Source organism: Molossus molossus, unplaced genomic scaffold (genome assembly GCF_014108415.1).
Source record: "Molossus molossus isolate mMolMol1 unplaced genomic scaffold, mMolMol1.p scaffold_m16_p_14, whole genome shotgun sequence".
NCBI classification, from domain to species: Eukaryota; Metazoa; Chordata; class Mammalia; order Chiroptera; family Molossidae; genus Molossus; species Molossus molossus.
The window spans coordinates 35,351,803-35,370,545 of NW_023425349.1; the positions used below are offsets into that span (position 1 = coordinate 35,351,803).

At 40.4% G+C, this 18,743-nt stretch overlaps 1 protein-coding gene across 3 annotated transcripts in view; it reads right to left on the reverse strand.

Annotated features, from left to right (window-relative positions):
- The window catches only part of UBAP1 (ubiquitin associated protein 1), a 66,296-nt gene that overhangs the window by 28,663 nt on the left and 18,890 nt on the right, over positions 1-18,743 (reverse strand). For 2 of the 3 annotated variants that reach the window (XM_036260297.1, XM_036260296.1), the window contains exon 2: positions 7,156-7,196. In XM_036260297.1, the coding sequence (XP_036116190.1) occupies positions 7,156-7,158 (3 nt within the window). In that variant the 5' untranslated portion in view covers positions 7,159-7,196. Of the gene's footprint in view, positions 1-5,117; positions 5,139-7,155; positions 7,197-18,743 lie in introns of all 3 variants that reach the window. The other variant, XM_036260295.1, reaches the window with a different exon arrangement.

Genomic DNA, 18,743 nt, shown 5'->3' on the forward strand with positions numbered 1-18,743 from the left:
TATTCTTAATCTAAAAACACAAAAGTTACTGAAACTCAAATAGCTCAGCAAATTGAAGCCGAAGGCAGCAAACAGAGAAAGAAAATACTTTTTCAGATTTTACTCAAGTAGAACTTTAATTCAACAATAAAATTTTGGTTAGAAATATAAGAAGATAGACAAAGTTCTAAAAAATCCTTTATTAATCAGATAACTTCAGAATTATAATCTCTCTAAATTAAATGAAACACACAATCTGGGGTCCAACTTATTTTCACTCCAATAAAAAAAAAAGTTCCCACTCTGGCCAGTTTGGTTCAGCGGTTAGAGCGTCAGAATGCAGACCAGAGAGTCCTGGGTTCAGTTCCCGCTAAGGGCACATACCTCGGTTGCAGTTTGTCCCCAGCCCCGGGTGAGGTCGTGTGGGTGGCAACCAGTCCATGTGTTGCCTCGCTCACATCAATGTTTCTCTCTCTCTCCTCCTTCCTCTCTCTCCCTCCCGCTCTGTCTGAAGATGAATGCAAAAATGTCCTCAGGTAAGGATTAAAAAAAAAAAAAAAAAGGCGTTCCCTAAGGTTCAAGATAGAAAGCTTTTATTTTAAAATAAGACTATAAGTTTAAATTTTTAATTTTTGCTATTTACTCTCACTAGGCCTTTGCTCTCTGGCCTTGGGTCTATCCTCTTTTCCCCTGAAAAAGGGATCCAAAGATAACTTCAGATCTCTAACTATCATTTTCAATACAATCATAGATAGCTTAACAACACAGACACATTTGAAAAATTCATTGGTAGGTGATTTAATCACGTACAAACATCATAGAGTACACTCACACAAACCTAGATACCACAACCGACTACACATGTAAGTTATATGGTATAGTCTTACCGCTCCTGGGCTACAAATCTGTACAGTATGTTACTGCACTGAATACTGTAGGCAGCTATACCACAATGGTAAATATTTGTTTATCTAAATGTAGAAAAGGTACAAAAAAAATATGGTGTAAAAGACAGAAAATGATACACCTGTATAGGGCACTAACCATGAGTGGAGCTTGTAGGACTGAAAATTGTTCTGGGTGAGTCAGTGAGTGGTGAGTGAATGTAAGGCCTAGGACGTTACTGTAGAATTTATAAACACTATACACTTCGGCTACACTTAATTTATTTAAAAATGTTTCTTTTTGCCCTGGCCAGTTTGGCTCAACAGTTAAAGCGTCAGTCTGCAGTCCAGAGAGACCTGGGTTCGGTACCTCGGTTGCAGTTTGTTCCCAGCCCTGGCTGGGTCGTGCAGGAGGCAGCCACTCAATGTGTGTCCCTTTCACGTTGATATTTCTCTCTCTCTCTCTCTTCCTCTCTCTCCCTCCCACTCTATCTGAACAAAAAAATGGAAAAATGTCCTCAGGTGAGGATAAAAACAAACAAACATGTTTCTTTCTTCAATAATAAATTAACCTTAGCTTTACTGTAACTTTTTAGCTTTATAAACTTTTTAATTTAACTTTTCAACTCTTGTAATAACACTTAAAACACAAATACACTGTACAGCTATACAAAAATATTTTATTTATACTTAATTCTATAAGATTTACCCTATTTTTAAATTTTATTTTTTTACTTTTTAAACTTTTTGTTAAAAACTAAGACACAGCCTGGCTGGTGTGGCTCAGTGGTTGAGGGTCAACCCATGCACCAGGTCACTGGTTCAATTCTCATTTGGGGCACATGCCTGGGTTGTGGTCCCGATCCCTGGTGGAGGGCATGCAGGAGGCAGCCAGTCGATGTTCTCTCTCATCCATGTTTCTATCTCTCTCTCATTCTCCTTTCCTCTCTCTCAAATCAATAAAGAAAAAAAATGAAAAAACAAAACTAAGACACAGCTCTAGCTGGGTGGCTCAGATGGTTGGAGCATCATCCCATGCACCAAAACGTTGTGGGTTTGATTCCCAGTGAGGTCACATATCCAGGCTGTAGGTTCGATCCCAGTCAGGGCAAGTACAGGAGGCAACTGACAGATGTTTCTCTCTCACATCAATGTTTCTCTCTCTCCACCTTCCTCTATCTCTAAAATCAATTAAGCCCTGGCCAGTGTAGTTTAATGTTAGAGAATTGGCCCATGTACCAAAGTGCCTCAGGTTTAATTCTCCATCAAGGGCATGTACCTAGGTTGCACATACCTGGGTTTGCAGGTTCATTCCCCAGTCCCAGTCAGGGTGAGTGCTGGAGGTAACCAATCAATGCCTATCTGTCTGTCTGTCTGTCTCTCTCTCCCCCACCTCCCTCCCTCCCTTCCACTCTTTCTAAAACTCAATGGAAAAAATATCCTCAGGTGAGAATTAAAATCAAAACAAAACAAAAAAACCTAAAACACAAACACACACATTAGCCTAGGCCTACACAAGATCATCAGGAGCATCAACATCACTATCTTCCACCTCCACATCTTGCTCCACTGGAAAGTCTTCAGGGGAAATAACAAACATAGAGTTGTCATCTCCTATGGTAATAACAATGCTGCCTTCTAAAATACCTCCTGAAGGACCTGCCTCACGCTCTTCTTGAGGAGGCGTCATTCTTTTCAGAAATATGTTCATGGGGGTTTGCATGGTTTGTTTCTTTTTTCCATCAGATTTGCTTCTAACCAGAAAATGCACCACAAACATTCCTATGAATGAAAACCCTGCAGTATTAGGGTCCATGTTTTCAACTTTTTAAGGAGTTTGTTATAGTCTACAAAGCTTTTGCTAAACCCTCCACTATAAATTTTCTTGGGGGTCTTTTTCTTCTGCAACTTCACTTTCTCTTGCCTCTTCTTCAGCTATGTGTTCCTGTTCCAGTTCCAACAACTCCTCATTAGTCAATTGCTCTAGCTGGGTGGCTCAGATGGTGAAGCACCTTCCAGGAGCTTCTCAATGTCCGTCCTCACCCACACCAGGGTAAAGTTGTTTGCCATCTCAAACGCAGTTTGTTGATTTTTTGCAACCTCCTCATGCTTGGTAAATCCTTTTAAGTCACAGATGAACCTCTTGAGTGTCTTCTTCCAGATGCTATTCATCCACTCCTTGGTGGCACCACCCCAAGCTGAAGCTCAAGCAAGGTTCTTGATGCAGTCATAGGTGTTGTCATCCTTCCAGAACTGCATCAGTGTCTTACTCGGTTGCAGAAAAAGCCTAGACAAAGGTCTTCCTCAGGGGCTAGGCCTTAAAAGCTACTATAACTACTTGACCCATTGATCATATCAAACAGTGGTATTTAGAGGGAGATTTTATTTTGGGACAAAGATCACCAATAAAAGGAGAATGGACAGAAGCATTACCAGCATTATGCAAAACCTTGAAAGATACGTTATTTTCCAAATAGTACTTCTCCATTTCGCTGGCACAGCAATCCAGGAGAACGTCTTGGAAGAGGAGCTTAGTCATCCATGATTTCTTACTGTTTCTGTAGTACACTACAGTGTGTGCTTATTGATAGGCTTGAGTGCTCTGGGGTTCTCACTGTGCCAGATCACAAAGGGTTTTAATTTGTAGCCCCCAAGCAAGACTGTTCTGTTCTTAAAAGCCCTGAAACGTAGCACTGACTTGGTCTCCTTAATACATGAAAGTTCTTTAGGCATCTGCTTCTGGAATAGGGAGCTTTCATCCACATTGAATATTTGCTCTGGCAAGTAATTTTCTTCCACAATCAGCATATCTAGAGTTTCCAAAAATTCTTCAGCTACTTTCACATCAGCGTTCTCAGACTCACCACTTATTTTTTCATTATGTAGTGAATAACAATTCTTAAATAGTTTAAACTACCCAGAGCTACCAGTAAATTCAACATTGTAGTCAAGTCCAGTCTTTTCTTTCAACACTGCAAACAAACTTCTTCTTTGGCCATGATCATCACAGTGCTGAGAAGGTAGATACACTTATATGTCTGGTCATTAGAAGTGTCTCCATGTCTGATATAAGTCCTTCTCAAATTGTTGTTAAGCCCTGGCCGGTTTGGCTCAGCAGTTAGAGTGTTGGCCTGTGGTCTGGAGAGACCTGGGTTCAGTTTCCGCTAAGGGCATGTGCCTTGGTTGCAGTTTGTCCCCGGTCCTAGTTGGGTCGTGTGGGTGGCAACCACTCGATGTATCCCTTTCACGTCGATGTATGTTTCTCTCTCTCTTTCTCTCTCTCTCTCTCCCTCCCACTCTATCTGAACAAAATATCGAAAAATGTCCTCGGGTGAGGATAAAAAAAAAATTCTTGTTATGTCTTATTGCCATCAATAAAGAAGATCGTTTAACAGATTCTATCACTTTGCTCTTGTTCTTCATGATTATATGATCACTCAATTTCATTTCTAGATCAATCACTCAATGTGGCTGCTTACTAGTAACATTAACAGTGGATTTTTGTATACTAGGGGCCATGATGAGCAAAACAACACAAGATTAAATCAAGTACAAGAGAAAATAATGCAATCAAGAGATGCAGTGAACATGAGATGTCTGAGGCTGCTCCCAGCATAACAGGACATACTGTTTTATGGCAAACTTTTTTTTTTTTTATCCTCACCTGAGGAAACTTTTCCATTTTTCGTTCAGATAGAATGGGAGAGAAGAGAGAGAGAAACATCAACGTGAAAGGGACACATCGAGTGGCTGCCACCCGCACGACCCAACCAGGGCCAGGGACAAAGTGCAACCGAAGTACGCGCCCTTAGCAGAAACCGAACCTGGGTCTCTCTGGACCACAGACCGACGCTCTAACCGCTGAGCCAAACCGGCCAGGGCGCAAACTTTTTTATATAAAGAATATACCCTAAAATAACAATAAAAAGTATAGTACAGTAACATAGCTGTTTACTATCATTATCAAATATTATGTACTGAATATAATTGTATGTGCTATACTATTATAATACAGTGGCAGTGCAATAGGCTTGTTTACACCAGCATCACCACAAACATGAGTAATTCATTGTTGTGCTACATTATGACAGCGACTATATCACTAGGTGATAGAAATTTTTCAGCTCCATTATAATTTTATGTGACCACCATCCTATATTTGATTTGTTGTTAACCAAAACATCATTAGGCAGTGCTTTACTACTGTACTTTGAAAGAGCCTTGTAATAATCCTTCAACAGTAGGATAACTTACCTGGCAAATCCGATGCCTGACCTGTTAAATAAAATGCAAAATCCAGAGTTTGAGTGACTTAACTCGGAAGGGATTTAACAAAATATATGCAAGTAATGAATATGTACAATGGTGATTCAAAATATTAAAGCTGTTGTATAAGGTATATAAACAAGTTAACACCACAGTGACTGCTGCTCCACCCTGACTCAGCAGAGTGATACTATCAAACAACCTCAATGATCAGATAAGCAGATCAACACATGGTGCCAAATTGTTTAGCAAATCATTCCTAAATTGACATGATTTTTAAAATGGAAAATCAGTTTTAAAACCCCTTTAAAAATAAGTGTGTTGCCCAGCTGGTGTGGCTCAGTGGTTGAGCACTGACCCATACATCAAGAGGTCGCTGGTTTGATTCCAGGTCAGGGCACATGCCCAGGTTGTGGGCCCAAACCCCATGGGGAGCATGCAGGAGGTGACCAATCGATGTTCTCTCTCATCGATGTTTCTATCTCACTCTCACTCTCCCTTCCTCTCTCTCTAAAATCAAAGAAAAAAAATATTAAAAAACAATTGTGTTTGGATATTTCTCGTGTTTGATTCTTATCTTTCTTATCCTTTATGAAAAAAATCTCTAATTGTAACTTCTTAGGCAACGCCATTTCTCCCAAATGCATATAATCAAAGTATTTTAAAGTCGTCTTAGAAAAAGATGGTGAACTATTAGTCTGTAATGCAAAACTGTTCATTACTACTATTGATATTTCTATATATCAATCTGTGATCATGGCTTATTTGTAGTCTATCACTTCCTTTGGGGCACGGCAACTAAACCAAAATATTATAAAGTATTAACTAAAGGTTTAGAATTTTTCACACCTGAGATGAAGAAGAGCTATGACCAGAGAATGACAAATACTTCAAAATACTGGTAAAGAAGAACAAAGACCTGGCTAGTGTGGTCCGATGGTTAGAGCATCATCCTGAGCACCAAAGGGTCTCAGGTTTGATTACTGGTCAAGGGCACGTACCTAGGTTGCAGCTTTGATCCTCGGCCCAGGTGGAGTCATGTAAGAGGCAATCAGTCAATGTGTACTCTCTCACATCAATGTTTCTGTTTCTGTTTCTTTCTGTCTCCCTCTCTACCTCCCTTCCTTCCACTCTAAAAATCAATGGAAAAATATCCTCAGGTGAGGATTCACAAACATAAAAATTTTTAAAAAGGAACAACAAAAATAGGAAGCCTCCTCAAACACCTCTGGTAGTTTCAAATACAATAACCATAGAGAGACTCAACTATCTATTTGAGGAACTACTTCAATATTAAAGCTACCTATAGTAACAGACTTATAGATAACAGAATAGACTGATGGTTGCCAGACAGAAGAGGAATTGGAGAGCTGGGTAAAAAAGGTGAAGGGTTTAAGAAGTACAAATTGGTAGTTACAGAATAGTGACATGGATGTAAATTACAGCATCAGGCACTTAGTAAATAATATTGTAATAACTATGTATGGGACCAGGTGGGTACTTGAAATATCAGGGATCAGGGAGGACCACCTTGTAAAGTATATGATTGTCTAACCACTATACTGTACGTCTGAAACTAATACAGAATAATACCAAATGTAAACTATAATTGAAAAAAAAATCCAAAATAAAAAATATATATTAAGCTCTCTCTCTCTCTCCTTCGCTCTTCCTCCCTCCCTCCCTCCCTCCCTCCCTCCCTCTCTTCTCTCTCCTCTCCCCCAAGCTCTCCCGGGCCTTTCCCCACCCCCTTCCCCCAGGTGTGTTTTCCTTGCCTTTCTCTTTCTCCTAAGCTTCAAGAGCCATTCTTATACCTCTGGAATTGCTTCCTGAGCCTGTTTCTCCTAGGGCTAACTAAAAATATATACATACGTATATAAAAGTTATCTGAAGTCCTAGGGAATGTATATACTACTTTGTTGTACAATTTTATTTTTCTCAAGCTGTGAGTACTTAAATAAATGATTTTAAATTCTCTGGTCAAATCAAAACTTAAAGCATAATATCTAATGGTCAGTCCACTTACCATGAAAATCTGCACCCAACTTCTTAGAAGCCATTTAGAACCTGAAATACAAAAAAAATTTCTTAGGCTCATGATGCCTGGAGAGTATATAAACAAATCATTACAAGAAAATTGAGCCCTGACTGGGTAGCTCAGTTCATTACAACATCATCCTGATACAACAAAGTTGCAGGTTCAATCCCAGTCAAGGCACATTTAAGAATCTACCAAAGAATGCATAAATAGTGGAACAACAAACTGATGTTTGTTTCTCTCTTTCTCCCTCCCTCCCGCACTCTAAAAATCAATGGTAAAAATATCAAGTGAGGATTAACAAAATAAAATTAAATAAAAATTTTAAAAATAAAACCTGCACCAGTTTTTTTAAAAAAAGAAATTGACAAGTTAATTTTATTTATTTACATTTTTTATTTTTTATTTATTTTATTTATTTATTTTTTTTTTTCCCCTCACCCGAGGACATTTTTCCATTTTTTGTCCAGATAGAGCAGGAGGGAGGGAGAGAGAGAAACATCGATGTGAAGGGACACATCGAGTGGATGCCACCCGCACAACCAACCAAAGCCAGGGACAAACTGCAACCGAGGTACGTGCCCCCAGCGGGAACCAAACTTGGGTCTCTCTGTACCGCAGGCCGATGCTCCAACTGCTGAGCCAAACCGGCCAGAGCTATTTTATTTATTTTTTTATCCTCACCCGAGGACATTTTCCCATTTTTTGTTCAGATAGAGTGGGAGGGAGAGAGAGAGAGAGAGAAATCAACGTGAAAGGGATACATCGAGTGGCTGCCACCCGCACGACCAACCACGACCGGGGACAAACTGCAACCAAGGTATGAGCCCTAAGTGGGAACCGAAACCGGGTCTCTCTGGACCGCAGGCCGACGCTCTAACCGCTGAGCCAAACAGGCCAGGACACATTTTTTATTTTTTAGTATTAACTTGTTTGGGTTTTTTTGGAGATAGGAAGGGAGAGAGATAAAAACATCAATGTGAGAGAGAAACATCGATTGGCTGCCTACTGCACACCCCCTACTGGAAATTGAACCCAAAACCTGGGCATGTGCTCTGACCAGGAATCGAACCAGGACCTCTCAGTCCATGGGACAATGCTCAGTCCACTAAGCCACACAGGTCTGGCAGACAAGTTGATTTTAAAATGTACACGAGCCCTGGCCTGTTTGGCTCAGCGGTTAGAGCATCGGCCTGCGGTACAGAGAGACCCGGGTTCTGTTCCCACAAAGGGCATATACCTCCTCCGTTGCAGTTTGTTTCCGGCCCTGGTTGGGTCATGTGGGAGGCAGCCACTCGATGTGTCCCTTTCGCGTCAAAGTTTCTGTTTCTCTTTCTCTCTCTCTCTCTCTCTCTCTCTCTCTCTCTCTCTCTCTCTCGGTCATCCTCTCTCTCCCTCCCACTCTATCTGAACAACAAAATAAAAAAATGGAAAAATGTCCTCGGGTGAAGAAAAAAATTATAATAAAAAATTTTTTTAAATGTACATAAAGTATGGCCAGTGTGGCTCAGTGGTTGAGCTTGGACCCATGCACCAAGAGGTCACCAGTTCAATTCCTGGTCAGGACACATGCCCAGGTGTGGGCACGATCCCCAGTAGGGGACATGCAGGACGCGGCCAATGGATGTTCTCTCTCACCGATGTTTCTATCTCTCTCTCCCTCTCACTTCCTCTCACTTCCTTTCTCTCTAAAATCAATAAAGGGGGAAAAATCAGTAGAAAATAATCCTCAGGTGAGGATTAACAAAAAGAAAAAATAATAATTCATAACATTTTTCTACAGATTCTTAACATTCTATGGCAAACAGGTACTTTTTTTTCTTTTTGTTTTTTTTAAACCTCACCCGAGGGTATTTTTCTATTGTATCTTCAGAGAGAGTGGGACGGAGGGAGATGGGGGGGGGAGAAGGAGAGAGAAACATCAATGTGAGAGGGACACATCTACTGGTTGCCTCCCACACGACCCCAACCAGGGCTATGGACGAACAAACTGCAACTGAGGTACATGCCCTTGACTGAAATCGAATCCACAATTCTTTGGTCCACGGGCCGATGCTCTAACCACTAAGCATACTGGCCAGGGCACAAACAGGTTTTTTTTTTTTAAATTTATCTTTATTGTTTAAAAGTATTACAGATGTCCCTTCCTTTTTCCCCAATGGCACCCCCCCACCCCATTTTACCACACAGTTTATGCATATATCTGCATATAAGTTTGTTGGTTTATCTCTTCCCACCCCCAACAGGTATTATTTTATAATTTCTTTAAAGGTTTCCTTTAAAAGTTTTAGTTTCCAGTATCATGTGAGATGAAGTATTCTGGCTGATAATCTAGTTAATGGAGAGTTAAAATGATAAAGTATATGAATCATAAACTTTCAAAAAACCAACAAACCATAATGAAAATGATTCAACCTTTTTTTTAAAAAAGTATTTTTTCTTTATTGATTTTAGAGAGAAACATCAAGAGAGAATATCGACTGGCCGCCTCCTGTATGCCCCCAGTTAGGTATTGGCATGTGCCCTGACAGGGAATCGAACCAGCAACCTCTTGGTGCATGGGTTGACACTCAACCAGTGAGCCACACTAGCTAGGCTGATTTAACCTTTTTTTCTTTTTTAAATCTTTATTGTTGGATGTAGAATGTATTACAGATGTTCCACATTTTTCCCCCTTGACCCCCTCCCTCCTCCCCACACCCACCCCCCTCCCACCTTTTCCCACACTATTGTCTGTGTCCATTGGTTATGCATATAAGTTCTTTGGTTTATTTCTTCCCACCTCCCAACCCCTTTCCCTTTGAGGTTTGTCAGTCTAGCAATGAATTTGTACTTCTTAATCCCTTCACCTTTTTCACCCATTCCCCCAACCCCACTCCCAACTGGCAACCAACAAAATGTTCTCTGTATCTATGAGAATGTTTCTGTTCTGCCTGTTCATTTTGTTTTAGATGCCATTGTCGATAGATATGTATTCATTGCCATTTTGTTTGTTCATATATTTTATCTCTTTCTTCAAAAAGACCCTTCATCATTTCATATAATAACGGTTTGGTGGTGATGAACTCCTTTAACTTTTTCTTGTCTGGGAAAGTTTTTATATGGCCATCGATTCTAAATGACAGCTTTGCAGGATAGAGTAATCTTGGTTGTAGGTTCTTGCTTTTCATCACTCTGAATATTTCTTGCCACTCCCTTCTGGCCTGCAAAGTTTCTTTTGAGAAATCAGCTGACAGCCTAATGGGAACTCCCTTGTAGGTAACTAACTGCCTTTCTCTTGCTGCTTTTAAGATTCTCTCTTTGTCTTGAACCTTTTGCATTTTGATGATGATGTGTCTTGGTGTGGGCCTCTTGGGGTTCATCTTGTTTGGGACTCTCTGTGCTTTCTGGACTTGTGAGTCCGTTTCCTTCACCAAGTTAGGGAAGTTTTCTGCCTTTATTGTTTCAAACAAGTTTTCGATTTCTTGTTCTCGCTCTTCTCCTTCTGGCACCCCCAAGATGCGAATGTTGGCACGCTTGAAGTTATCCCAGAGATTCCTTACACTACCCTCATTTTTTTGGATTCTTTTTTCTTTTTGCTGTTCTGATTGGGCACTTTTTGCTTCCTTATATTCCAAATCGATGCTTTGCTCCTTGGATTTACACACTCTATTATTGAAGCTTTGTAAATTATTCCTTATTTCAGTTAATGCCTCCTTCTATTCTAACTGTGCATCCATGATTTCTGACTGGCCCTTTTTTATGCTCTTGAGGCCCTCCCTAAGTTCACTGAGGTTCTCACTGAGTTCATTGAGCATCCTTATAAGCAGTATTTTGAACTCAGTATCTGTTAGGTTGCTTATCTCCATTTCGCTTAGTTCTTTTATTGGGGTTTTGTTCTGTTCTTTCATTGGGGACCTGTTTCTTTGTCTCCTCATTTTGGCTGCCTCCCTGTGTTTGTTTCAGTGTACAGTGTTACTTAATGAGAGGTATGGGGCTCGCTGAGACCAGGTGCTGCTTGTTTGAAAGAATTTAGGAAAAACCTGAAGCAGGATCCAAGACAGGCCAATCCTATGGTAAAGCAAGTGGCAACAGCTTGGGTGGGCTTGAAAGTTGGGTGGGCTTGAAAGTTGGGTGGGGCAGGGCGGGGCCTCAGGGAGTCACCAGGGCAGGGCTACCAGTGTGAGCCAGGTTGCTGAAGTCCCAGATATGGCAGCTGTCTGCCGCCCCAGGGAAGGGCTCACCAAAGGAACAAAGGCCTCTTACAGCAAGTTTGTCTGGGAGAAAGCCCCCTCTCCAGCCCTCACTCCAATGCCAAACAGCTCAGTTCTTCCCTGTATGTCTCTGGCACCCCTCAAGCTGCCTCCCCTCCAAGCTTAGAGGGAGAGAGTCCGATAAGTTCGTGCGCGGGCCCTTTAAGGAGCTGCCTGGGGCTCCAGCCGCATCAGCCTCCCTGAGCCTCAGTTCCCGCTGGTTTTTCTAGCCAGAAGTTATGGACACTTCTCTTCCTGGCACTGGAACACTGAGCTAAGCACCTGGTGTGGGACGGGGACCCCTCGGTCCTCAGGAAGGACCTTCCCAGACAACGTATCCTCCTGATTTTTATCCGCCACACTTGAGTGTGGGACCAGCCCTTCGCGCCGCCGCCCCTCACGCCTCCGCCCCTCCTACCAGTCTGGATGCGGCTGCTGCTTTAATTCTGTAGTTGTAGGACTTCCATTCAGCTTGATTTCAGGCGGTTTTGAATGATGGCTGTTCTGTAGTTTAGTTGTAACTTTGATGTGGTTGTGGGAGGACGCGATACCGCGTTTACCTACACAACCATCTTGACCGGAAGTCTATTTAACCTTTTTATATATACAGAAGACATATCATAGGCTCTTACAAGCTACAGTCACCCTAATGTACATAAACCACAACAATACAGTGAGACTTTTAAACCCAGAAGCAAGATTCCTGGAATCCTTAACCTTTCCCACACAGGCACATACCAGAAATGTGTTTTTCTAAATCTCTGCTGGGAAAGAAGTAGTATCTAAGCACCCAGCAGTGAGAGCTGTGAAATTATCACAGACAGATACAGAAAATGAGCGTTTTCATCTGTGTCCCTAATATTTATTTATTTACTTTTTTATTTTTTATTTTTTTTATCCTCACCCGAGAACATTTTTTCCATTTTTTGTTCAGATAGAGTGGGAGAGAGGGAAAGAGAAACATCGATGTGAAAGGGACATGTCGAGTGGTTGCCACCCACAGGACCCAACCAGGGCCGGGGACAAACTGCAACCGCGGTACATGCCCTTAGCGGGAACCGAACCCGGGTCTCTCAGGACCGCAGGCCAATGCTCCAACCGCTGAGCCAAACCGGCCAGGGCCCTAATATTTATTGATATTGGATATCAGCTGTTATAGAAGCAGCAGCTGTTTTTGAGAACTAAATGGACGGGGCTGAGGCTGCTTGAGCCACTGATTTAATAAACATTTTGTAAACAAGCTAACATTAGGAATGTTTTAAAGAAGTTCCACCAAATGTAAATGAGTTCTTAATGGCTTTTTTAAAAAGTCTCTACCAAAAGACAACTCAGAGAATGAAAAAATATTTGCAAATTATATTTCTGATAAAGAATTTGTATCTAGAACATACAAATAACTCTACAACTCAATAATAGATAGAAAAATAATCCAATCAAAAATAGGCAAAAGGATTTAAAGTCAATTAGGCGCCCCGGCCAGTTTGGCTCAGCGGTTAGAGCGTGGCCTGCGGTCCTGAGAGACCCAGGTTTGGTTCCCGCTAGGGGCGCGTACCTCGGTTGCAGTTTGTCCCCAGCCCTGGTCGGTTGTGCGGGTGGCAGCCACTCGATGTGTTCCTTTCACATCGATGTTTCTCTCTCTCTCTCTGTTCCTCTCTCTCCTTCCCACTCTACCTGAACAAAAAATGGAAAAATGTCCTCGGGTGAGGATAAAAAATAAAAAATAAAAAAATAAAGTCAATTAGGCAATAAAGATATACAAATGACCAAGAAAGCACATGAGATGTTCAATATCATTATTCATTATTAGGGAAATGAATATTGAAAACTCCACCCCCTACCCCCCATGTTAAAGCATGCCTATTATCAGTACTGAAGCAAAATCTCTATTAAAGAAATAGTAAATAAAAATTAAAATATACTACTCTTTATTACTAAATAAAAGAATGTAAATTCTTTTTTTTTTTCCTGTTAGCCTTGACAGATTTTTTTTTTTTTTTTTTTTTTTTATCCTCACCCGAGGATATTTTTCCATTTTTTGTACAGATAGAGCGGGAGGGAGAGAGAGGAAGGGAGAGAGAGAGAGAAACATCGACGTGAAGGGACACATCGAGTGGCTGCCACCCGCACGACCAACCAGGGCCGGGGACAAACTGCAACCGAGGTACGTGCCCTTAGCGGGAACCGAACCCGGGTCTCTCCAGACCGCAGGCGGACGCTCTAACCGCTGAGCCAAACTGGCCAGGGCAGATTTTTTTTTTTTAAATCCTTACCCGAGAAAATTTTTCCACTTATTTTCAGACACACTGGGAGGGAGGGAGATAGAGAGAGAGAGAAACATTGACACAAGAGAGACATATCGATTGGTTGCCTCCCAAACGACCCCCACCAGGACCGGGACCGAACCACAACCAAGTTACGTGCCCTTGACCAGAATCGAACCCATGACTCTTTGGTCCGAGGGCCGATGCTCTAACCTCTAAGCCAAACCAGCCAGGGCAGAGATGTAAATTCATTAAGATTATGCCTCAGTAGAGCTGATAAAATGTAGATTTTCTAGGGAGTTTCTAATATTAAGATGTCACTGAATGCAATTCCTGTATTTTCCACAAATCTTAATACAAAAAAATATGTATTTGACCACTTACAGTAAAGATTTTTCTCTTTGCTATGCAGTAAAACTTCACTGTCTCTCAAGCATTTTAATCAAAATCAAGTGACATACATATATAAGCTTCCTCATAAACTTCCTATATTTAATTATAATCATTTATTTTATAATAACTTCCAATCATCTAAATGTTCAATTATGGAAAATTCAAAAGATGCGTCATGATTGCATTAAATGTTTATTGAAAGCAAATAATTAATGGGAAATAAGTATACGTTTTTAAATGTTTTACAAGTTAGATGGAATTACTTTATGTAAAAATTTGTACAAAACAAGACTGAAGAAAACACATTTGCCCCCCAATGTTAAACTAAATGCTCACAGAGAAAAAAAAAATCATAAGCAAGCATAAATTTCCACTAAAATAAATATAAATGCTTCCATTAAAGGAAAAGTATCAAGTAGAAAAAAACAGTAACACACAGTCTTCATTCATTAACTTTTACAGAAATAAAATGTAGAACTCGCTGAAGCAACCATGAACTTCAACAACAATGTTCTATTTTGCCAGTTCCCTACCACTTATGTTCAAATGCTACAGGAAGAAAACCTGATAACTTAAAATTTGAATCACTGATTAAAGATATTTAAAAACAGTAAGAGATGGGGAAATAGGTAACAAGAAGAAAACTGCAGGGAGAAAAGGAGGAGCTAGAGTGCAAGTGGCAGAAGAGATGGGAGTAAAGGAATGGAAAAGGGTAAAGATGAAGAGGGTAGGGGAAGGAAGATGGGAGTAGATCAGAATGAAAACAAACATCCTATAGGACATTTCATAAAGGGAATCAAAAGCCCAAGGGCAGTTCGGCCAGTGTGGCTCAGTGGCTGTGCGATGACCCACGCACCAAGAGGTCACTGGTTTGATTCCCGGTCATGACACATGCCCAGGCTGTGGGCCCAATTCCCCGTTGGGGGCATGCAGGAGACAGCCAATCTATGTTCTCTTTCATCGATGTTTCTCTCTCTCTCTCTCCCTCTCATTTGCTCTCTCTCTCAAATCAATATAGGAAAAAAATTTTTTTTTAAAGAAAGCCCAAGGGCAATTATATTAATGTTCTCATTTTCTTTCTTCCCTTTCCCCTATCATTAAATAACTATTACATGGAATTACACTCTACAAACAGCTTCCCAATACACAACAGCAATTTAGTATCTCTGTAAGCTATCACAGTCACATTTATACCACAACAAGGGCTGCAATTAGAAATTTCCCAAGATACAAATTAATCCAGAAAATTCTCCAATTTACAGGAAAAGATGGCTTTGGGAATCATCAAATTTTAAGACTGAAAACAAAATTAACACCCATATAATTAGCACTCATACCAACATATATATGACAAAAATCACACATTTAACTATTAGTATGTCAATACTAGTCAATACTGCACAAGAAAAAGCTTTCTTCTATCTCAGTTCTCAGAGCCATTTTAGAGCCTCAGGTCCTTCATCAGTAAAGTAAGGGTAGCAGACTGAATAACCTGCCAACCCCAAATCAATCATATAATGATAGAATAAAATGAAAAAAATAATATTCATGTTTCTGCCCTAGCTGGTTTTGCTCAATGGTTAGAGCATTGGCCTGTGAGGCTTCGATTCCTGTCAAAGGCACGTACCTGGGTTGTAGGTACGATCCCAGTCCTGCTTGGGGTCATGTGGAAGGCAATCAATTGATGTGTCTCTCTCACACTGACGTTTCTCTCCCTCTCTCTCTGCCTCTCCCTCCCTTCCTTCCACTCTCTCTAAAAATCAATGGAAAAATAACCTCTGGTGAGGATTAACAACAACAAAAAATTTATGTTTCCAAATTAAATATTCAGCATTCAAGATAGGTGACATCATCATTTACTACACACAGTAACTTTTAAGATGTCTACTAGCAAAATAAAAAGCTGGCAACAATATACCAAACTAAACCCTCCCACCACCACCACCACTTTTTTTATTTTAATGACCCATGAAACCCAAAAGTCTGGAAAACATTTTCTTACACCAAATGTAAAATAATAACCTTGTCCTTACAGGTGTGGCTCAGATGGTTGGGTGTCATCCCATGCACCAAAAAGTTGCCAATTCATTCCTAGTCAGAGCACATGCCTGGGGGGTTGCGGGTTCAATCCCAGGTAGGGGGCATGCAGGAGGGAGTGGATCGAAGTTTCACTCGTACATCAATATTTCTCCCGCTCCCTTCCTCTCTCTCTAAAAATCAATGAAAATATATATGTATATTTTTATCCTCACCCGAGGACATTTGTGCATTTATCTTCAGATAAAGCAGGAGGGAGAGAGGGAGGAAGAGGGAGAAACATCAATGTAAGAGAGACACATCGAATGGTTGCCACCCACACGACCCCAACCAGGGCCAGGAAACAAATTGCAACCGAGGTACGTGCCCTTAGCGGGAACCAAACCCGGGACTCTCTGGTCCGCGGGCTGACGCTGAGCCAAATCGGCCAGGGCAATGAAAATATATATATATTTTTTAATAATAATACCTGATAATTAAAAACAAAAAACACACACTTCTGAATACTGCCTGAGATACAACAAAAACTCAACAAAGGTTGGCAGACTATATAACCTGCAAGAGAGTAAACTGTTTTCCAAGTACTCATTAACACTGTATCAGTAAACACTGGTATAAGAAGACACAAAATAGCCCTGGCCGGTTTGGCTCAGCGGTTAGAGCGTCGACCTGCGGTCCGGAGAGACCCGGGTTCGGTTCCCGCTAAGGGCACGTACCTCGGTTGCAGTTTGTCCCCGGCCCTGGTTGGGTCGTGTGGGTGGCGGCCACTCGATGTGTCCCTTTCACATCGATGTTTCTCTCTCTTCCTCTCTCTCCTTCCCGCTCTATCTGAGTAAAAAATGGAAAAATGTCCTCGGGTGAGGATAAAAAATAATAATAATAATAATAATAATTTCCTAAAATTGTGCATACAAAGCTAACTATAATTGGCAACCATCATATTAATGATTTGAAGAATCAAATAGATGCTAAAACGAGTGAAAGTTCCATGAGATATTTACACAGTTTCAAAGTATATCCCCACAATGTATTTATTAATTACAGTGGCCCTGGCCAGTTTCGCTCAGCGGTTAGAGCACTGGCCTACAGTCCAGAAAGACCCGGGTTCAGTTCCCGCTAAGGGCACGTACCTCAGTTGCAGTTTGTCCCTGGCCCTGGTTGGTCGTGCAGGTGGCAGCCACTCAATGTGTCCCTTTCACATAGATGTTTCTCTCTCCCTCTGTTCCTCTCTCTCCCTCCTACTCTACCTGAACAAAAAATGGAAAAGTGTCCTCGGGTAAGAATTAAAAAAAAAAAAAATTACAGAGGGGAAAATAGTAACTATCTCGGCAGACACCACCATAACCAAGTGACCAAAATTAACACCAATAATAAGACATACTGACATCATGTGCCTCCATGTGTGATGCACTGAGATTCCTGACAAAAATGTATCTATCATGAGGAAGTATCAATCAGAATCTAATCATGAGGAAGTATCAAATAAACCCATTTTGTTGGACAATTTACAAAATAAATGTCCTATAGTCTACAAACATGTCATGAGAAAAAGACTAAGAAACTGTTTCAGATTAAAGGAGATTAAAGAGACAAAAACAACTAAATATAATGTATGATCCAAGATGTTCTTTTGCTATAGGGATATTATTTCGCAACTGGTGATTCAATAACAGTTAATTTCCTGATTTTGATCATTAGTATTGTGGTTATGTAAGAGACTGTCCTTGTATTCAGAAAGCACACACTCTAAAGGGGTAATAGGGCATCATGTCTACAACTTACTTTCAAGCAGACTGGAAAAAATATGTATATGTAAATATAGATGATAGATGATACAGGAGAGTGAAAGAGAAGAGAAATCTAACTAAAACATGAAAAACTTAGGGAATATAGGTAAAGGATATACAATAATTATTTGTGTTATTTTGTAACTTTTCTGGTAAATCTGAAATTACATCAAAACAAAAAGTTTTTATAAAATATACATATATTTGTAGGGGTGTTTGTGTATACACAAAAATCAAGAAGGATTCATACCAAACTGTTAATAGTGGTTAGTTCTGGAAGAAGGTAAAAAGATGACTTTGACTTTCTACTTTTTACACTTCTGCAGTTTTAATTCTGGAGCTGAAAAGTACAATAACCAAAACAAAAAATTCACTAGGGGTGTACAACACCAGATCAGAGCAGGCAAAAGGAAGAATCAGTGAACCTGAAAATAGAACAAATAAAATTACTGAGTCTGAAGAGAAAAAAAGAAGAATAAAGAAAGCAAAAGGAGCCTAAAGTATCTGGGGACACCATTAAGCATATCCACATGCACATTACAGGAGTCCAAGAAGAAGAAGGAGCCACAAAGACCATTTTAAGACATAATGCTAAAACTTCCCAGATTTGATGAAAAGGCATGTATCTACAATCCAAGCAGCTCAATAAACTCAAACCAAGACATATTATAATCAAACTGTTGGAAAACATAAACAAATAAATAATCTTTAAAAGCTGGAAAAGCAACTCATCATGTACTAGGCATCCTCAATAAGATTAACTGTTAACTTATAATCAGAAACCATAAAGATCAGAAGAGGGTGGGATGACATATTTAAAGTACTGAAAGAAAAAGAACTGTCAATCAAGAATTCTACATGTGGCA